The 20,937-nt window shown below is 40.3% G+C and overlaps 2 protein-coding genes across 12 annotated transcripts in view; one reads left to right on the forward strand and one right to left on the reverse strand.

Moving 5' to 3' along the window:
- CHLSN (cholesin) overlaps positions 1–20,937 on the reverse strand; it is a 236,458-nt gene that overhangs the window by 30,540 nt on the left and 184,981 nt on the right. For 4 of the 5 annotated variants that reach the window (XM_025178724.2, XM_014580942.3, XM_006112849.4 and 1 more), the window contains exon 3: positions 1,806–1,993. The exons of the other annotated variant lie outside the window; for it this stretch is intronic. In XM_025178724.2, the coding sequence (XP_025034509.1) occupies positions 1,806–1,993 (188 nt within the window). The remainder of the gene's footprint in view (positions 1–1,805; positions 1,994–20,937) is intronic. 5 annotated transcript variants of the gene reach the window in all.
- The window catches only part of GPR146 (G protein-coupled receptor 146), an 89,111-nt gene continuing 84,444 nt past the window's right edge, over positions 16,271–20,937 (forward strand). For 3 of the 7 annotated variants that reach the window (XR_012896168.1, XR_012896167.1, XR_012896166.1), the window contains exon 1: positions 16,271–17,020. The gene's annotated coding sequence lies outside the window, so the exon portion shown is untranslated. The remainder of the gene's footprint in view (positions 17,021–20,937) is intronic. The other 4 variants (XM_075899561.1, XM_006112844.4, XM_075899563.1 and 1 more) reach the window with 2 other exon arrangements.

Consider the following 20,937-nt stretch of genomic DNA (forward strand, 5'->3'; position numbering starts at 1 on the left):
ACCCTTGTAGCTACATTTATTTAACCCCAAAGAAAAAATACTCTCAGGTGTCATAATGTAGTATCTAAATAGGCAAAAATCCATAAAGATTACTAGACTATTCACCAAAAAAACCACAGCTTGTTCCTTTGCTTTCCGATCCTGAAAACCATTATCTCCATATCCACCCCAACATACATTCCAGAGTACAGTTGAAACAGATGGTAGCTAGCTGCCAATCCAATTGCAGTTCAAAACAATGGTGAAGTATCCCAGATGTTTTCCAGATTGAAAATATTATTGTCATTTTGTTATCACTCCATGATGAAGTTTATGTAACAAAAATGCACATGTCCTCCAGTCTGGAATGCAATTAATTTCCTTCTGCCCCACTGAAAGTTGTAAGTTGTAAGCAACCATTCAGACTGTCTGAGAACTCCAGTTTTAAGTATTACCAGAAATAGAACACTGGGGCTATTCCAACTGGTAACCTATTCTTTGTAACATGCAAAACTTCTGGAATTTTTAGAGGTAAAGTGTAGCTTGCAATTTGGAAAGAAATAAACACTACTTTCCTGTTTATCCATAATGTCTAATTGGCTGTAGCTTGTTATGAAAGTTTCATCACATTTGTTTTTATTGTAAGCGCAGGCTTTGCTTTATGCTCGAATTTTACATACAAATATGCTCACTATAGTAAATAACTATCTGCAGTCTGAAACCAATCACTTAACTTGGCATGTAATTATAAACCCGTGGTATGCAAATATAAGGCTTTGTATTTTACGAAGTTTAAAACAAAGTTTAGTGCATCTAATTTATAACTTCCAAACGTCATAGATTGCTTTGGGTGAAATTAAGTAATACTGCATGATCTCAAACTATTTAATGTAATTTTATTACATAGAGGTTAAAAGCAACGGTCCTATTTTAAAATGACAGATTAAATAAATAGAAGAAGTTCTCTCAATGCAATCTATTTAGTGATTTTCATTAGCAAGATCTCAACAATCTTTGAAAGTGAAGCAATTCTAGGAATATTTAGACTGTATGATCTTCAGAGTGGGGGCTACCTTTTTCCTTATGGTTGCCAACTTTCTAATCACACAAAACCAAATACTTTTGCTCTGTCCCCACAACTTCGGAAGCTCTGCCCCTGCCGAGGCCTTATCCCCGCTCTTTCCATCCTCTTCTCCCCCTATTGCTCACTCTCACCCCAAGCTCACTCACTTTCATGTCCAACTCCTGAGAGCAGGGGCCTGAGGGCTCTGTGTCATAGCTACCCCCCAGCACCCATTGGCTGCAGTTTCTACCCAATGGGAGATGCACAGCTGGTACTTGAGGTGGGCCTGTGAACAGAGCCACTTCTGGCCCCTGCACTTAAGAGTCTGAAATGCAGACCATTTCCAGGAGCTGTGCAGAGTCAGGGCAGGCAGGGAGCCTGCCTTCGTCCTGCTGTGTCACCAGCTGGACTTGTAATGGTCCGGTAAATTGTGCTGACCAGAGCTACCAGGGCCCCTTTTCAATTGGGCATTCTGGTTGAAAACAGAATGCCAGGCAACCCAATTTTTTGTATGTGTTTGTTCAGTGCCTATCAGAGCAGGGCCTTGATTGAGACCCCGGCTTCTACTGCAATACAAATAATAAAATAACAATATGGAATAGACCATTTTATCCATGACAGCTCTGATGAAACATTAATTTTGCATTTATCTGTAAACATTTATTTTTAAGTCCTATAGCTTAGTTCACTCTGTTCTGGAGTTCTGATATTGCCTACACATTACTTTTCATAGGGAGCTTTACATAGGCTTTGGGCTTCTCACCTAGTTAAATACTCCAGTGCTAGCTCAGCTCCTGATGGCTTTTTGGGCTCTTCTTTCTTTGCAGCAATTCCAGCTTCCTGCATTAGTTTTTTTTCTTCCTTCTTACGTTCTTTCTTCAGTTTTCTTTCTAATGTCCTCCTTTCCTCTGCAGTAAGGTCCTCCACCTCCTTCTCCACCTTTTTTGCTCTCTGAAATAAAATACAAGAGTAACTTGAACTGAAGACTTCATGAAATATTTCATATGAGAAATTCAAGTTGGTAATTTGACTATATACTCTATCAATCTCCTGCACTGTCAAATGCTATTGTAAGTAATAACCAACCACCAACCACCAAATGAGCAAACATACCAAATTATTGTTCTATTCTATACAGCTTTTTATATTGAGCTCATTATCACAATAACTGAGTGCCTAGTACTTTAACTGGCATGATTAATACGTGTCACCTGCTGTTTGTTCTCTCATTCACTCCCCAAGGAGAAGAGGCGCAGTGAAATGTTTTGGTTTGGTAGGTTGTTTTTTTTAAAATACGTATACACATATGTTGCTACGCATTTGTATGAGAGAAGCCTGTGTTGAAGAAAAGTGCCTTGCACCAGAGGAGGAAGATGGAGAGGTTTGCGCTTAGTTCCTGCATACAATGTTCCCTCAATCTTTTCCATCCATGTGCAGAACACATTTGGAATATGGAAATGTGCACCACCAGCAGAAACAAACAAACAAACAAACTAGCTGTGGACACTCTTTTGATCGGGTGGTCAGCATTTGAATCTCTCCTAAGGGTCCGCACAAATGCACAGGTTACAGGGTACACTGCTTGTGTATCTTCCACTGTCTTGGACCAACTCCCGACAAAGTTCTGTCTCCTGCAGAATGAGCTTCACTTTTGTAATAGAGAGTTCCATTGTTTCAGAGGAACTGAGTCATCATTTACGGTCTTCATCCTGAAGCTTTAAGTAATTTGAATATCTTGGGTCCAGGGCCATTGGGTGTTGAAGACCTTGTACGTTGTGAGTGAAGACCAAGAATTTGAACCTTGTTTCTTGTGTCTTTTTTTCAGCAGTGTAAAGATTGCGTGGAAAGAGAGTGTTATATTTCATATACTTTATGTATACCAAGTAAATATGGCATGTGATATATTTATGGTTTTTGTTATTGGTAATGATTTCATTTTCAGTATGAATAACTTATTTGTATGCAAATCTAAACAAATTTCACTTCCTCTGATTGCCCTCCCCTGCTTGGAGTTTCTTTATGTTGGAAGATAGAACAGCTATTCACACTGAAAGTAGAATTACTAGAAGCAACAAAATACTCAAATGTTAGCATGCAGTATGCTTATGTATTTGGCAGCTATGAAGTGCATGAAATGGAATACATCTACATCTCAGGAAGGAAGAATCAAGTATAAAATGCATTCAGAGTACACACAGTAAAAAGTGTTACGTGGCAAAAGATGAGGCTTATATAAAAGAATCCAACAATCTTACAAAATATTTGTTCATAAACTTATAGGCAGTAATTCATAGAATCATAGGACTTGAAGGGACCTTGAGAGGTCATCTAGACCAGTCCCCTGCACTCATGGCAGGTCTAAGCACCATCTAGAGTCTAGACCAGGGGGTGGCAACCTACGGCATGCATACCGTAAGTGGCATGCGAGCCAATTTTAAGTGGCACGTGAGGAGCTCAGCCGCCCTCTCCTCCCCCATGCACTAGGGAATCTGCGCTGCTGCTGGAGCCCTCCCAATTCCCAGGTAGCAGATTGGGCTGCATGCACCTGGCGACGGTGGGAGGAGGCAGCACTGGGACTGAAGTGGCTGGGGCTGAGGGAGAGGCTCCTCAGCAGCTCCTTCAGCATCCAGGGCCTGCCTGGGACTGTGTGGCCACAGCAGTGGCGTCTCCGGGGCTGACCTGGGACCGCATGGCTGTAGCAGCGATGACTCCAGCATCCAGGTCCAGCCTGGGATCATGTGACCATGTCAGCGGTGCCTCCGGCCTCAGGGGCCAACCCAAGACTGCATGGCTATGGCAGTAGCTCCTCCAGGGCTGACCTGGGACCATGTGGCCACGACAGCGGCTCCTCTGGCCTCTGGGACTGGCCCAGAACTGCATAGCCACAGCAGCAGCTCCTCTGGGGCCATCCCAGGACTGCGTGTCCGCAGCAGTGACTCTTCCAGCACCCAAGGCTGGTGGGATTGCATGGTCATGGCTTCGGCTCCTCCGGTGGCCAGAACTAGCCTGGGACAGCATGGCTGCAACAGCGGATCTTCCGGCAGCCAGGACCACCACCCAGGACAGTTGGCAAGTCACCACACAACCGTGGCCCCAGCTTCAGCGCTGGGGAAGGGCCAAAACTGGGTTAGGGCCACATGGTAGCTGCTTCTGGGGCAGACCGTGGGGCTCCGATGTGTCAAGGGAGTGCCAGGGAGCTGCTCTGGCAATGGCTGCTGCTGCAGTGGGGGATCAGGCTGCCATTCTTCTGTCATCATCACTGGTGGAGTGGCGCTGTAGACAGTAGCTCATGTGCTGCTTAAAGTATCAAACTACAAAGCCTGAGATTGGAGAACTGAGCAAGGAAAGCAAGGCCAAGGATCACACCAAACGGTAAGATCTGCATCTTAATTCATTTATTACTGAAGCTGCTAAAATGTAGGTAGGACTATTATTGACTTTAAAAGTATCAATGGCATGCAGACCCATAAATAGAAGCAAATAAGTTAAATCTCGGCACGCCACTTCTGAAAGGTTGCTGACCCCTGGTCTAAGCCATCCCTGACAGATGTTTGTTTAACCTGCTCTTAAAAATCTCCAGTGATTAAGATACCACAACCTTCCATGGCAATTCATTCCAGTGATTAACTACCTTGACAGTTAGGAAGTTTTTTTACTAATGTCCAACCAAAGCTGCCCTTGTTAAAATTTAAGCCTATTGCTTCCTGTCCTGTCCTGAGGTTAAGGAGAACAATTTTCTCCCTCCTCTTTGTAACAGCCTTTTTTGCACTTTAAAACTGTTATTGTATCCCCTTTTAGTTTTCTCCAGACTAAACAAACTCAGTTTTTTAAATCTTCAATTATAGACAATGTTTTCTAGATCTTTAATAATTTTGTGTTACTCTTCTCTGGACTTCTGCTGATTTATTCATATCTCTCCTGAAATATGGCACCCAGAATTGGACGCAGTATTCCAGTTTAGGCCTATTCCAGTTTAGGTATCTAAAAGGGTGTCACAAGGAGGAGAAAACTTGTTCTTCCTGGTCTCTGAGGATAGAACAAGAAGCAATGGGCTTAAACTGCAGCGGGGGAGGTTTAGGTTGGACATTAGGAAAAAGTTCCTGTCAGAGTGGTTAAACACCGGAATAAATTGCCTTGGAGTGGTTGTGGAATCTCCATCTCTGGAGATATTTAAGAGTAGGTTAGATAAATGTCTATCAGGGATAGTCTAGACAGTACTAGGTCCTGCCATGAGGGCAGGGGACTCGACTCAATGACCTCTCGAGGTCCCTTTCAGTCCTAGTATTCTATGATTCTATAATCAGCATGGAGCGGAGCAGAAGAAATACTTTGTGTGTCTTACTTACAACAATCCCACTAATATATCCCAATATGAATGTTGAATTCCACTGAAATAACTTATTGGTGTTCCTAACTAGTTGTTCTTGATTATAAAACTAAAGGTATGGGAGGTTCCAGTTGGTGTAATATTACATCAATATTACGCCAAAGAAAATAGTTTAACATTTTAAGAATTTTTATTTTCCTGTATGAAAATTCCCCATTGACTGAAACTGGTGGGGATTGCTCTTTCACCCTTCTTCTCACACAGTGATTGTAGATGTCAGAATCTTGGTATCTTCTACAGATGCAAACTGTATAGTGAATACACCCTACTCACCAGAGAGACACTGCCTCCTTTTACATCTGATGGAGATTCTGTGTTCCCAGCATTTTAAATCTAATTTTCTATAGGTGCCAAGATTCCTAAATCTCTGGGAAACAGTGTGTTTTGTACACTGGAGAATACCGTCTTACAGGTAATTGATCAGTAACAGCTGGACCATGGAGAATAGAAGATACTGAGAGCAGACTCTAGTGCCGGTGCTAATGAGGCTAATTAAGTGGGCTAGAAGTGTGAAATAAAGACTGTGTTTTTAAGAAGTTCATTTGCAAAGCACGTATTCTTTACTGGACAGATGTCCCTAAAGAAAGAGGATGAACCAGAGTCCCCACAGGGTAGATCCCTGGGATAAGTGTGCATAAGCAAGCAGGAACTCAGGACAGAGGGGAAGTGTTCAGTATTGGTTCCAAGACTTAGGGCAGCTGGACTGCAGAGTCCCATGTCCTAAGATGGGGCCAGGCAGTGAGTCTGTATCCTGGGAATCTTCACAACAGGCCAGAACTACAGGCCATGTCTGGACTGTGCGCAGGTCCAGCTGGCTTGAAAGCATTTTGGATTTAATGGAGAAAAGTGATTATAAGCAGTCTGGTGACCATGCGATAGGATACTCGGCCAAGTGTGTAACAGGCCCCATAATAGCCTTTTTAGCTTTGAGAAACCATGTATAACAAGAGATCAAATTTGTTAAACACGAATCCCCTGTGAGGAGAATTTCAATTGTGTACCTACATTAACATACTTGCAAAGCAGGGAAAAAATTATTCCAAGGGACATTGTTATATCTATATACTATAGCATAGGAAGCTAACCAAAGTCAAACTGAACACATCCACCAACAAGATAATTAATTATTCCCTGTGTCTCCTTTTCACCTCATATGAATGAATATCCAGCATACAAGACAGAAATGAGAATTGCACAAAAAGATAACCAATTCTAATAAAAGGCTGGTTAAATTATACTTCTTTAATAAAGGCCAAACCCTTAATGTGTCAATCAATGAATGTGTGTGAAGTGTTTTAAAATGAAAATCACAATGTAAAGGCTAAGTACTATTATTATTTTTCTATGAAGAGAGATGTTAGATAAAACATACCTAGATGCAACCTGGTGAGCCAAAGACACCTGCTGAGAACAACACATTTTTTCTGTTTGGATTCACAAATCATCCAAGTTTTCTCTGACTCACATCCACAGTTTGGTGCTTTCAAAGACTAAACTGATCTCAACAAGATGGAGAAAACCCCCAAATATTTTAATAAATGAGGGAAAATCTAAGAAAAGGAGATTTATTTCTCTAAAATGCTTTCTTGAGCATAGGCTGTAACCAGCATGCACATACACAAACACTTAGAAAAATCAATCAACTTTAGTAGGCAGTATTGTATAGCATTTGTGTTAAAGAGGTTTTTTAACTCATGCTGAAAAGAATTATTACTAGTGTGTAGGATGAAGGCAGGAAAATTGTTATTTTACAGGAAGTGAAGTTTTCACTTGATAAGCTGCTGTAGTATTTACTGAAATAACAATCTAGCCATGCAAAACCCAGGAAAAACATAGAGTGTAGTCATTCTTAAAATGTTTGTGAAAGATTATTATAGCAGCTGTCCAACAGAGGACACATTTAATCTTTTGAAAATAATGTAATGAATGTGTTTACTTTTCTCTTTGAGCCATGAAGCTTTCAAATAAAGTGACTGTGGCACATCAGTAAAACAGTTCTGATAAAGAGGCCTCTTGCATTCACATACTTACAGTAAATCTTTTATCTTCCCTTCCCCCACACATTCCTCACATTATCAAAAAGCTCTTTATCCCTCTCCATACTGCTTCAGTAAAAACAATACAAGTTGTGGCATCCACGTAACTATATCCAAATAGAAATCCCAATCGCTGACAACATTTGTTTCAAGCATAAAATTAGTGCACTTTAGTGACATCTGAAACAAAAGCATTGTTCTCACTTTGGACTGGAATTTATCCTGTGTTAAGAAAGTTAGAGTTTATACATCAAGTTACCCTTTTGACAGAACAACCTATTATAATCCATTCTGATTAAAACATGATCCACCCAGGCTTCTGTTCAAAGTTCCCAACACATTCGCTATAAATATGCAAGGAAATTTATAATTCACAGAAATCTTTTTAATTACACTGAGCTTTTACTCTTTCATACTAGCTTCATCAGGTTTTATAAATGTATGTACTGTGGAAACCAGGAGTTTGTCTTTCAATGAACATTTGTATGAAATCTAGCTCATATTGTACATTAGATTTAAATATCTAAGAATGAGTGTAAGCCAAAAAGTCAGAGACCAACCTTTTCAAATGAATTTCAAGGAGCATTCCCCCCACCTCAGCCCCTTCAATACACCTTACTGCCTGCCCCTAGCACTTCCACCAATAAGCCCAATATCTCCCTCCAACACTCCCACTGTCCCCCTTCGCCCCCCCCCAATATCCCGACAACCATCTCCTCTCCTCCCCCCCAAGTCCCCATTCAATCCTCCCACCAAGACCAAAACCAGAACTGTGCACAAAGAAAACCTATTATAATAAAAAGCTGGCTAAATTATATATCCTTGATGCCACTAATTATGTCATTCAGTGAATGACTGTGAAATATTTTAAAATGAAAATCACAGTATCAATGCTAAATGCTGTCCGTATGATTTACAAGCAAAGGAAAAGACACAGTAGATTATATAATACCTATATGAAACCAGCCTGATTTGCCAAAGACACCTGCTGAAAGTTAAACATTTGTTCTGTCTGGCTTCACATATTGCCCAAATTTACTCTGACTCATTTCCCCAACCTGATGCTTTCAAAGACTAAACTGATCTCTGTTGTATAAAACCTCCGCCCAATCCAGTATATTGTGAATGTAAGACACATAACTTTTTGTATTATAAGTCATGTCAGTTTCAGCCATTGCCAGTCCTGTAAACTCTGTTACTTTAAGATATGTAACTTTCAAGTTCTGCAACTTCTTTCAAGCTTTGTAACTCCCAGCTATTGCTTGTACAGTCTTTAAGCTCTGTAACATTCTATCCTGTCTGTAAGTGGTGTGAATAAGGTATGTGCAAGTGGAGTCAATAGGGTTATATCTGTGCCTTTATGGAGAGGAGCTGTGAGGCTACAGGGGCTAGATGGGGTCTGATGTAATCTTCGCTTGCCCATGAGAAAGGCAAGAAATGGAGGTGCAGCGAAGATGAGAAGAAGGATAAGACCATAAGAACGGCCGCACTGGGTCAGACCAAAGGTCCATCTAGCCCAGTAGCCTGTCTGCCGACAGTGGCCAGCACCAGGTGCCCCAGAGAGGGTGGACCGAAGACAATGATCAAGCGATTTGTCTCCTGCCATCCTTCCTCAGCCTCTGACAAACAGAGGCCAGGGACACCATTTTTATCCCCTGGATAATAGCCTTTTATGGACCTAACCTCCATGAAATTATCTAGCTTCTCTTTAAACTCTGTTATAGTCCTAGCCCTCACAGCCTCGTTCCACAGGCTGACTACACGCTGTGTGAAGAAGAGCTTTCTTTTATTAGTTTTAAACCTGCTACTCATTAATTTAATTTGGTGTCCTCTAGTTCTTCTATTATGGGAGCTAATAAATAACTTTTATTTATCCGCTCTCTCCACACCACTCATGATTTTATATACCTCTATCATATCCCCCCTCAGTCTCCTCTTTTCTAAGCTGAAAAGTCCCAGTTGCTTTCACCTCTCTTCATATGGTACCTGTTCCAAACCCCTAATCATTTTAGTTGCCCTTTTCTGAACCCTTTCCAAGGCCAAAATATCTAGGATGCGCATGTGTGGCTGATGCCAGAGTTCCCTGTAAGAGCTGTGCGCTTGCGTGATCACTCAGGAGAAATTCAAATCCCCACCAACTGATTAACAGAATGCCCACTCTGTATGTATATTGGTGGTGCACATTTGCCCATGACTTGGGTATACATAAAATTTATTCCGTACATGAATGGAAAAAAATCCACACATGGATGGAAAAATTTAGAGAGAACACTGGCTTACAAATATGATTCTGAGATTGGGAGTCAGGAGTTTTTTGGTTGCAAACAGAAATTTCCCTGACATACTGAAAGACTTGGGCTATGTCTACTCTACCATTTATGTGTGTAAAATTTATGTTGCTGAGTGAGTGGTGTGAATTTTCCATCCCCTTGAGTGACATAAGTTATGCTGGTGTAAGTAGCAGTGTGCACAGTGTTATGTTTTCCACTGCTCATTGCAGGTGGTTTTATTATGTCAATTAAAGAGCTCTTTCCTGACACGAGTGACCTTACAGTGGCACAGCTCCATCAGTACAGCTGTGCCACTGTAAGCGCTCTAGCTCACTAGTGTAGACATAGCTGCCATACTGTACAAAGCTAGGATAGGAAACCAGTTTCCTCAAAGTTTGAAGAGTGGTTCAGATCCGATGATTTGGTTTGGCCTCATCTTTAAAGAGCAATGAAAATAAATCATGATTTCACTTGTTTTATTGGGATTATAAATATTTCCAGTTGTCTTTTTCCATCTTTGTAAAATCGCATGGTAACATGTGGTGCTTTTTAAAAGATAATTATAACATAAATGCACATATCTGCACGTGATACATTTGTTTATGTCGTAAATTTAAAACACGTGCAATACATTTGCTTATTTGCAAAGCCTGCTGCAAGCTATTATACCACCTTGGACTGTGAACTCATTAGATCTCAATCTAAACAAAGTCAGGGTAGGTTAGTGCTTGAATGAAAAACATCTCTATTTCTTTTTCTTTGTCTCTGTCTCTATTTCTTCATTTCTTCTCTTAAATTATTTAATGGTGTTGCATTTGTTTTGCTCCAGAGATGGCCACATTTCAATGGTGGGCAAAGCAATTCCTATATATCACTATAAAATAACTGTGCAATATTTCCAAATAACCATACTATAGCAAAAGAAGGCTTTCAAAATTTATGGCATTGGGATAGTACTAGCCATATAAAAATTAACACAGAGTTTGGCTAATACCACGTTCTCCTTCCTAATTCAGTCACGGTCTTTAAGAAATCACTTCTATCTACTAAACATGACAGCAATACTAAAGTTTCTTAGTGGAAATGAAAACATTATATACATAAGGAAACCATAAAACGATAAGGGACTAGCTAGCTCTACACACTGATAATACAAGATGGAACCCTATATATCTAAGTCATAGATTATAATTTGAAACAGGTCTGTAACAAGTAAAAGGCCCTATACTCTGACAGCTATTGAACAGGCTTTGATAAAATAAGTGATTATTTAAATTTAGTTCCTATCTGCCAGATAGTTACAAAATAATTAGCACCCTTATTGGCTGATCAAGACAACAGGCTAAGAACTGAATGGGCAAAGAGCCAGTAAAATACCATCCATAACCTTCACAGAAATGGTCCTTTTAGGACAGGCCTGGGCAAAATATGGCCCGTGGGCCGGATCAAGCCCACAGAGGCAGCAGGAAGCCCCAGGCAGGCTCTGCTGCTTGCCCTGCAGCCTCATGTGCCATGCAGAAAAGCGGCTGCAGGGCTCCATTTCTGTTTTAAAACTGGAGGCGAGGGGGGAAGTTTTAGGAGCCGCCCCGCCCCCAACACAATCCCATTGGCCGGTTTCTGGCAGAAACCAGCCAATGGGAGCTGCTTGTTAGAAGAACAGGCAGCTAAGAAGAATCACGCCCCCTCTAGTGGGCTCAGTTGAAGCACATGGCCAGGCAGGAAGGCTGGGGAACATTTTAAGTCTGCAGGCAGGCCCGTTTGGCAGCTGGCAAGGCAGTCTCTTGGCCACAGCCTGCTTCTGGCACCCCAGCCCTTTCCTGCCCCAACTCTCTTCCCCCCCCTCAACATACCCAACCCCCCTGTCCCCGTTACTCCCTCCCAGATCTGGCACCCCAATCTCCTGCCCCAGATCACAATACCCTCCTACCCCAGATCACACCCCAAGCCCCTGCACTCCAGTCCCCTGCCCTAGGTCATAACTGCCTGCTTCATCCCAACTCCCTCCCAGACTCCAGTCTCCCTCCTGCATCCTATTCCCTTACCCCAAGCTCCCTTCTGCACCCAACCTCCATCCCAGACCCCGCATCTCCATGAATATCATGGAAGAGTGTGGACCTCGACCACTTTCCAAAATCTTGGAGTGGCCCCCCTCATCAAAAATTATTGCCCACCCCTGTTCCAGAATACCATTGAGGAGCACTGGTTGGGCAGCGTGGTGAAACTCACACAATACATTATTCAAGCCACATTCATCTACAGGGAACTTCAGTTTCTCGGCCACCACTAGTTTCTAGGGCCTTTCATCAACATCAGATTTGACACTAATCACACTGAAAATTTTAAAATATCAAAAAAATTAAATGTTTTTGAAATAAAATATTAAAATATATGTTATAAGCAGCTCTAGTAAAATAATTCAGGTTACAGATTCATGTGCATCAGATACAGAAAGGGGATGTTGAAACATCACCTGCAGTTGAGGAAGGTCATAAATATGCATCACAAAACTGCAATGCTGCTTTCTTAACTGACACTTTTTTTAAGGGCCCCGTGCAACAGCAGCTAGGAACTCAGCAAATCACATAAGGCAATTTATGAGGGTTGACATTAAACTATTTTCTCTCACGAAAAATATCAGAGACAAACAAATCATACATGAATGCTTCCTGTGGGACACACCTCTCCCTACTTGGCTCAAGTCAGTCAGACTTGGGCTGTAGTGGTCTGTCAGGGATAAAATCAGTTTCAAAAGTCATCAGCTGAGGAAGACCTTCTACTTATCCCAGTGTATAAAGTCAGGAACCAACAGTGCATTCTAGTAGATCTTAACTGTCATCTAAAACCTCACCATACAATCTTTCTAAGAGCCAGCTGGCAGATCCTTTAGGGATTCAATGATCATCACTAGCACCTTAGACTGCACTCAGAAATCCAAAGGAAGCAAACGGGAAGACTTGAAGGGTTATATGCTGCGCATAGTGGCTAGTTAGGGGTTACATAAAAAAGTAGGGTTGCCAGATGGTTTCAACAAAAACACTGGACACACTTGACATTACATCACAGTCTACATTACATCTTATTTAGAAAATACTGGACATTTATATTTTCTCATTTATATTTTCTCAATTTGTTTCCCGAACAGAAAGCTTAAATACTGGACTGTCAGGTTCAAAACCGGACACCTGGCAACCCTAAAAAAAATGTTGTCAATAGGAATAACTATAGATTTACCGTCGTGAAGCAGAAGAAAATCAGAAGGGCTGTCTGTTCATATGCGCACCACTCCAAAGCCCAGTTACACTTCCAACAAAAACTAATGGCTGAGAGATCTGCCCAATAAAATTCATACAACGCAGTAAACTGAATGCAATTATAATAAAGGTATATCTATAGGTCCACAAATGAGGGGGAGGGAAAGGGGCAACTGCTTTTGGGCCTGAGGATTCAGAGAGACCTGGGGCTCCCAGCAACCACTGCAACTGTGGCAGCAGCAGCAGCTGGAACCCTGGGCCTTTTAAAATTGCCCCTGGAGCTCTGCATAGTGAGCTGCAGGCAGGTCTGACAGCTTGGGGGATGCCCTAGCCCTGCCCATTTGAGGTGCATGGACCCATCTCCCCACCTTACTCAGGGACCCAGAAAGTCTGTTGACTGCTCCCCTCCCCATAGATCTATGATTGATTCTGTCATGTCTCCCCATAACAACAAATGTATATTTGAAGAATAACTGGTAGATAGATGGATGGAAGGTTACATATTTGTTCCTCATATTTCCATAGTATAAAAGAGAAGATGCATTTTAAGATTAGTTGGATGTATGGTTTTAAGGTACAAGAGACTGCACTGGACTACACTGCAAACTGAAAGCAGTTTTGCTTTTTAAACAAGATTTTTTCTCATTACCTACTTATTTTCTAGAATTACCATTAACCTAAATTCCAGGACACTTTGCACTTAGATAATACCCAAGGATTTATTCCAAAGGCCCATGATCTTTAGTCGCCTGCTTCAAGATTCCCATCATTGAACTGTCACTGTTGTGTGATTGCAACAAAATGAAGTTGATTAAATTTGTGGTCTCTAAAGAAAAGACCATTGCAGGGGAACTTAATTTTTATTCAAATAGACAGGCTCTGGATCACAACTGTCTTTAAACTGTGTTCTTTGTTTCTTGTTCTGCTTGCCAAACCATTCTATGCGATGGCCTTGTCAACCTCTGGCAACAACAAGCACAAACAGAGCCAAATGGCTGCACATTTAGCTGCTCTGCCGTGGTCAAGAACACACAGATTTCTAATGCTGCAGAATACTGCGTTGGGACCCAAATAGGAATGTAGAAGAGCTACTTGTGTCTCACTGACTACAGCTGGGTCACCCTTACAGAACTGGACATGATTACAAAGAATGGGGAAGAACAGAGGATGAGAAACACCACAGTGGAGATACACAATGCTAAAGACAAGGAACAACACCACAAAATGGCACAAAAAAGGAAGAAAGTCAAATTCACCATTGGTGCAGGACCCAGCTCCACAAATGTCAATGGAGTTGCACTCTTTTCTGCTAGCACACACAGCAGAAGACAAGGGAATGGAAGACCATGGACATGGAAGAGATATGACAGAGATAAAGGAAGCACCAACAAAAATTCAGATGAACAAATCTTAACTTGACCAACAATGACAAATATACTGAGGACACAACAAATTTCCCCAAAGCAGATGAGACACTACTCCCATTTTGCTTCTAGTAGAAGCATTGAATTGCCTTGGTCTTTGGTTTTAAGCAGTGTGTAACTGCCATTATTTTTTACATTAAAGTGATGCCAAAAGGGACTTGTTCACACAAGTGACCACAAATACGATTAATTTCATTTTAAAGACTTCATTAATGAAGTCTTTTGCCCCTCAATTTTAAAGTCAGAGTAGCTAAAACATTCAGTGTCTCCCCCCCCCCCCCCCCCCAAATCCTGACAGATTTGTGGCCATTTTCCAGCTAAAAAATTCCAACACCTATAAATATATTTTAAAAGCTGCAAAGAACCAGACCAGAATTACACAACTCTCAAAAGCAGGGTTAATAATGAAAAGGTTGATAGATGATTTATTAAGTGAGGCTTTGCCAAACAATTATACTGTAACTATAACTACAGAAACTACATTAAAAAAAACTCACACTCTAACTACTTTAAAACATTTTCTGTAGTTCACCCCCTTATGAACAGAGAAAGTATGAGCATAAAGAGCATTTAAGTTTCACGAAGATGCAGAGATCAGACTTAAAATCAAAGTAGCCTTTACCCCTTGCTGTGTAAGCGTTTCAATAATTGGACATTTTAAAGACTGCATTTCATATAATACAAAATTTACTTTATAAAGAAAATTATTGGATTTGATTTTAGGCCCATAATAATATGCTTAGAATCCAGTAAATAATTCTAAAAATGTATAGCAGTATCTAGACAAAATAAAAGATATTTCTAAAGTAACACATTGTAGAAATAAATAAATTAGTGCTGTTTCTTTAAAATGAATGTTCATAAAAGCTAAATTGTTCTTGCAATCTTATAACTCTTGACAACAGAAACACTGAGACCAAATTACGTTAACTTGATTTGGAAAGGTTTCTATAGATGCATTTCAGGCAGGAAAAACCTCAAGTAAGTTCTGCATGAAGCCAGATTTAAATGAGAACAAGGTTTTTTATTTTTTCTGGTCCAGGAATTGGATTCTTTCAGCTTTTATATGTGAAGAGGAAAAAAGTGCATGCGCACACACAGAAACATACAGTAGTATTTACTGTATCCCCCACAAACAAGAAGCAGGTATCATTTGCAATTAAAATTGAGTTCAACAGGCATGCAATCTTAGTGACATCAAAACATGGCCAATTAAAAGCTTAACTATTTCATATATCTAAAAACATGCTTTTGAAGAGTATACAAAATGTTATCAATGAGAAATGCTGAATAAAAACAAAACTGTAAATTTAAATTACACAGAAGACTAAGTGCACACTGGAGAAAAATATTTGCAGAAACTACTGCATCAATTTAATTCCACCCCTATATATGTTCCTTTAAAGTACTGAAATTGATCTCTGAAACAAGAATTAGTATTTTATTTCTCATTTTTTTGTATCATACTTCGGTTTCTTTATTCTGACCACAATACAGTTCTAAAGAACAAAAACAAGCACCTTTGCTTAGCCTAAAACTCTGGCACTGACAGGATTTGGTACTACTATTTTACTTAATTAAAATATCTCATTCTGATGAAATAGTAATGTAGCAGAAGACAGAACAAGGTCAGAAAAAACATTTTTACCCATTTATTCAGTACTTAGATTTGTATAATTAATCCAACCTCTCCTAGCCCCCCAAAAGAATAAATGAAACAGAATGATTTCAAATAAAAGGAATCTGAGATTGTTATGGGAACATTTGAATAAACAACCAGTATTCAGAGCTTGCATCATCAGCAACAAAGTTATCTCTGTGAGGGTGTGGATAAAACTGCCCCAAATATTGAACAGTTTAGACTTAGGAAAGGTAGAAACAGAGAATAAGATGTTTTGAAGTTCTTGCTGGAGAAGAAAACAAGAGCTTGGTTTCCTCCAATGAAAGAAGTACCACAGAGAGTAGGCAGGTTGCCAGGCAAGCTCGGCAGCGTGACCACACTGCATTGAGTTTCTTTAATGAAAGCCAGGAAAGAACACATTACACAGTGTTTCTTCTGAGAGCTAGCTAGCCTCCAGTGATTGAAATCAATAAAAACAGTCGGCATGGGGCCCAGTGGGGGAAGAGAGAAATCTCTACTACAGCGTTCAGTTTGCTTTGCACATTCTCCGTCTCCCTAAAGTTAAACTTTGAACACCAAGACAAACTACTTCATTTTCAGCACACAGAAGATTTTGAGAGGGGTGGAGAGAAGGTAGCATTTTAAATTTCCTTCTGCTTTCTATGCTCTCTCTGCTCTCCTACGGAGTTCAGAAAATGAAACGGTTGTTTTTAATTTGAATCCTGCCTGGAAGAACTTCTACAGACAAGTGCATCATCCAACACTTCGGAAAAGGAATGAATTTTACAGTGGAAGGATGTTAAATGGTGAAAGAGAAAAGAAAAAATGGAATCTTATACAGCAAGAAGTACATTTACCGGATAGAACGTCAGCCACTGCTGTGAAAGCTTTTGAACCTGCAAGCTCAGTACAATACACAGTCTAAAGCAGCTGAAACTTATAAAAATACATGCTCAACGCAAAAGACAGGCTCACAAGGAAAATAGTGGGTAAGTTGGAGCTGTTTTTAATGATTGGGTCTCTCATGTTTGAAATCAGCAATGCACATTTCCACTGTAGTTTTAAAGGGTTTCATGTTAACTCTTGGAAAACTGAATATTTAAAGTTAGATAATATTTACGCAATTTGATTTATACTATTTTAAAATTCTGCTAAATCACTGATCTTCACAGAAAATTTTCAAATATTCATAGAATATATTTCTTTGGGTTTTTTAAAGTTATGTTTACAGACAAGGTACCAATCAGGCCAGTAGGCAACTCCACCCACTCTTTCCAAGCTCTGTTTTGCTATTTTAATTATGAAACACTATAGAGCCCATAAGTTGAAACTGAACTGAATTTGAAAAACTGCCAGGAATGTAGTTTAGGGTAGATATTTATCTGTTATAGAGCACTTAATCACCATTGCAGCTACACTACATACCTAGACTAAGTTCTGTGTGCTGATTTAAATAATAAATTATAGCAAATTGTATATATGTTGGTTAGTTTCAACTGACATAAAAATGTACACATAAGGTATCTATAAAAAAGGTGTTAGAATTTTTTCCTGGAAAATGGCCACAAATCTTTCAGTGGTATTTGATGTGTGTGGGAAGACACTGAATATTTTAGCTACTATGACTTTAAAGGCATTTCTAAATCATTTATTATAACACCCAAGGTGGCTTTTTTGGGTTGATATATTGTTTGAAAAATGTTACATAAGTATACTCAGCACTTAAAAATTCAGCTATTATAACTGACAACATTTTACAGGCAGAGACTAGCAGAAAGTGGGGGAGATAGATGACCAATGCCACCAATCTTTCTGTAAGATTTCAAATTTTAAAAAAACTTTTCATTTAGATATCAGACTATGATAGGGGACAGTTCCTGTCTACAGCAAGGATGAGAAAAAATGCTGAGTATGCATCTTCTTTTACAGGGTGTGTCTATACAGCAAAGTTATTTTGGAATAATGGGTGTTATTCTGAAAAAACTATGCAAGCATCTACACAGCAATTCCGTTATTTTGAAATAATTTTGAAATAATGGACAGGTTATTCTGACTTCTGTAACCTCATTCTATGAAGAATAATGCCTATTCCAAAATAGCTATTTTGAAATAAGATGTGTGTAGACGCTCCACTTCTGTTATTTCGATATAGCCCCTCACCAGTGCCATTCTAAGTTATTCCTCCTGGGGCTCTAAATCAAGATAGCCTGTCTATATTATGGAAGCCTGCCTCAGACTAATTTTGAGGCTTCCCTGCAGTGTAGAGTGCTATTTTGAAATAAGATATTTCAGAATAACTATTCCAGAATAGCTTATTCTGAAATAACTGTGCAGTGTAGATGTAGCCATAGAGTTCCAGATAGGGCAGGAGTGCACAGAGAGAGCCAGAGTACTTGAATGTGGGGGTGCCTTTTGAGCAAAAGAACCATACATGCCCTCTGTTCAGGCTAGCATTTACTGGTGACAGCAGCACTGATTACAGCTGGGATGGGGAAGGAACTGAATTCCTCTCAAGTCCCCTTAGGAATGGGTCATGTGGGCTAGTGCAACAAGCAGGGCTTGACAAATCACGGAATCTACTCACCCATGGTGAGTAGATTTCAGCTGGTCGCCCCGTTCACTGGGGTGTGCGCATGCACAATGCGGGTCTTGCGCATGCGCAGTGCAGGGCTGGCGAATAGGTTTCGCAACCGTTTGTCAAGCCCTGGCAATAAGCATCCACATCTCCCAACACAACCCTGTAATTAAGGTAGCATGCCTGAATGATTATAGCGGTGGAGGATGGGAAGAAGAGACTTTCTGTGTTGTCACTTGTGCTCTAGCAGGCTGCATTCATTCCTTGGTGCCTTAAAACGCATATTCAAAACAGGGAACCTCATTATGTATGGGAAGCACTTTAAGGAATACTACATGATGTGAAGTAGTTCAGGCTAACTGTTGTAAGCAACTGAAAAATGAAAGTTTGTTTTTTAAAATCCATTTTGCTATTTTTTTTAAACTAAGAAAGAACTACATAGTGACAGTTTTGAACATCTGTATGTCAGTCTCATTTATCTTTTATAATCTTCTTAAAAATACAAGGCTACATCTACACTGGCATGATCTTGCGTAAATACTCTTTAACTCAAGAGTTTTTGCGTTCTCAAGAGTTCTACACTGGCATGTGCCTTTGCACAAGAGATGTGCTTTTGCGCAAGAGCATCTGTGCCAGCGTAGACGCTCTCTTGCGCAAGAAAGCTCCAATGGCCATTTTAACCATCGGGCTTTCTTGCGCAAGGCATTCATGTTGCCTGTCTACACTGGCCTCTTGTGCAAGAACAGTTGCGCATGAGGTCTTATTCCTGAGCAGGAGCATCATAGTTTTTGCACAAGAAGCACTGATTTCACACATTAGAATCTCAGTGTTCTTGCACAAGAACTCCCCGCCAGTGTAGACAGGCAGCATCTTTTTGAGCAAAAGTGTCCGCTTTGACGCAAGATTGCGCCAATGTAGACACAGCCAAGATGTTTGACTAGGCACGTGGAAGGATCAACTCTTAAGATGGACTGAAAAAACAACAAATAGTCTGGTAGCACTTTATAAACTAACCGAAGTGTTGGATGTCTAGGATCAAAATAAATAGGAGAGCCGGGGGGGGGGGGGGGGGAGAAGGGAAAATTGTTTAGGTCCTGGCCATTTGTACAGTCATATTTTTGCATGCAAATGAGGGGCAATTATATGCGCAGATTAGTAGCAAGGTGTGCAATCATCAGCTTTGCTTCCACAGCTGTGGGATTTTGTTGGTACAACAGGTGAATGCACATTGTGCAGGTGCACCCAATGTTCCTGCTTTGGAAATCTGGGCTTTTATGGCCATTTTACTGCTTCCATTACATGGAAATACAAAAGACACTCAATCTTGCAAGTTACTGGTCTAATAATAGAATTTGGTTAAAGATTCCATAACTGAACCAAGGAGCTGTTATTTAAGTAGATACTTGTGCAAAAATATTTTTAAAAGCACATATTTTTTCAATCAAATGTTGGAAATAGCATAGGTCGTAGGTTCTGAGGTAGTAACACATCTTAAAAATTATTTTCACTGTTCTAATCTTCAGCACCAGAAACAAAACAAAACAAAATATACTTGGCAGAGCAGCTGGTCATAATATAATTAAGTAGAAGAACAAGGTTACAATTCATGATAGTGACAATATTGCTTGTTTTTGGCATATGTCCAGCTATCCCAAATTCCATCCTTTCTGTAACCACTCAATCCAAAAATGTTTTCCTTGTTTTGTCCTTTGCCTCTGGTAGGTTAGGGAATATTGGCAGTTATTCCCACAACAAATGCTCTAGCCCTTTTTCTACTACTTTCATAGCAAAATAAATATTTTTGCAGAGGGGTCTGTGCGCCACTTCAGGCCCATTTTAGTCTTCAAAATAGGACTTAAATGTGACGTAAGTAATATAAATGGCTCACATTGGCCTTCTGTTTGAGGAAACTGTCACATACCCCATAGCACTGTTCTCTTAAGCACAAGAGCAAGAAAGCTCCCCAAAAAGTCTACGGCCTAGTCTACACTAAGTTAGGCTGACATAAGGAATGTTGACCTGATTATGTCAGTGTACACACTACAGTCTTGCTCCTGCTCATGTAAGTGCCCTTTCACACCAACATCATAACTTCACTTCCACAAAAGGTGTAAGGCTTGTAACAATATAAATAGGGGGATGAAGAGTCCATGTGGATATGATGCCAACAGGCTGATCTGAACCTGGCACTTCTGTAGCAGGGTGCATGAGCTATAAAACCAGCTGGCTCTCAGCTAAGGCTGTAGACCTCACTCATTCTTTCTTTCCGTAAGTGGTCTAAGTACTGCTACATGGGACCAAAGGTGTGTGGGTTACATAGACACTGTGGAT

The sequence above is a fragment of the Pelodiscus sinensis genome, chromosome 16 (genome assembly GCF_049634645.1).
Source record: "Pelodiscus sinensis isolate JC-2024 chromosome 16, ASM4963464v1, whole genome shotgun sequence".
Taxonomy (NCBI): Eukaryota; Metazoa; Chordata; order Testudines; family Trionychidae; genus Pelodiscus; species Pelodiscus sinensis.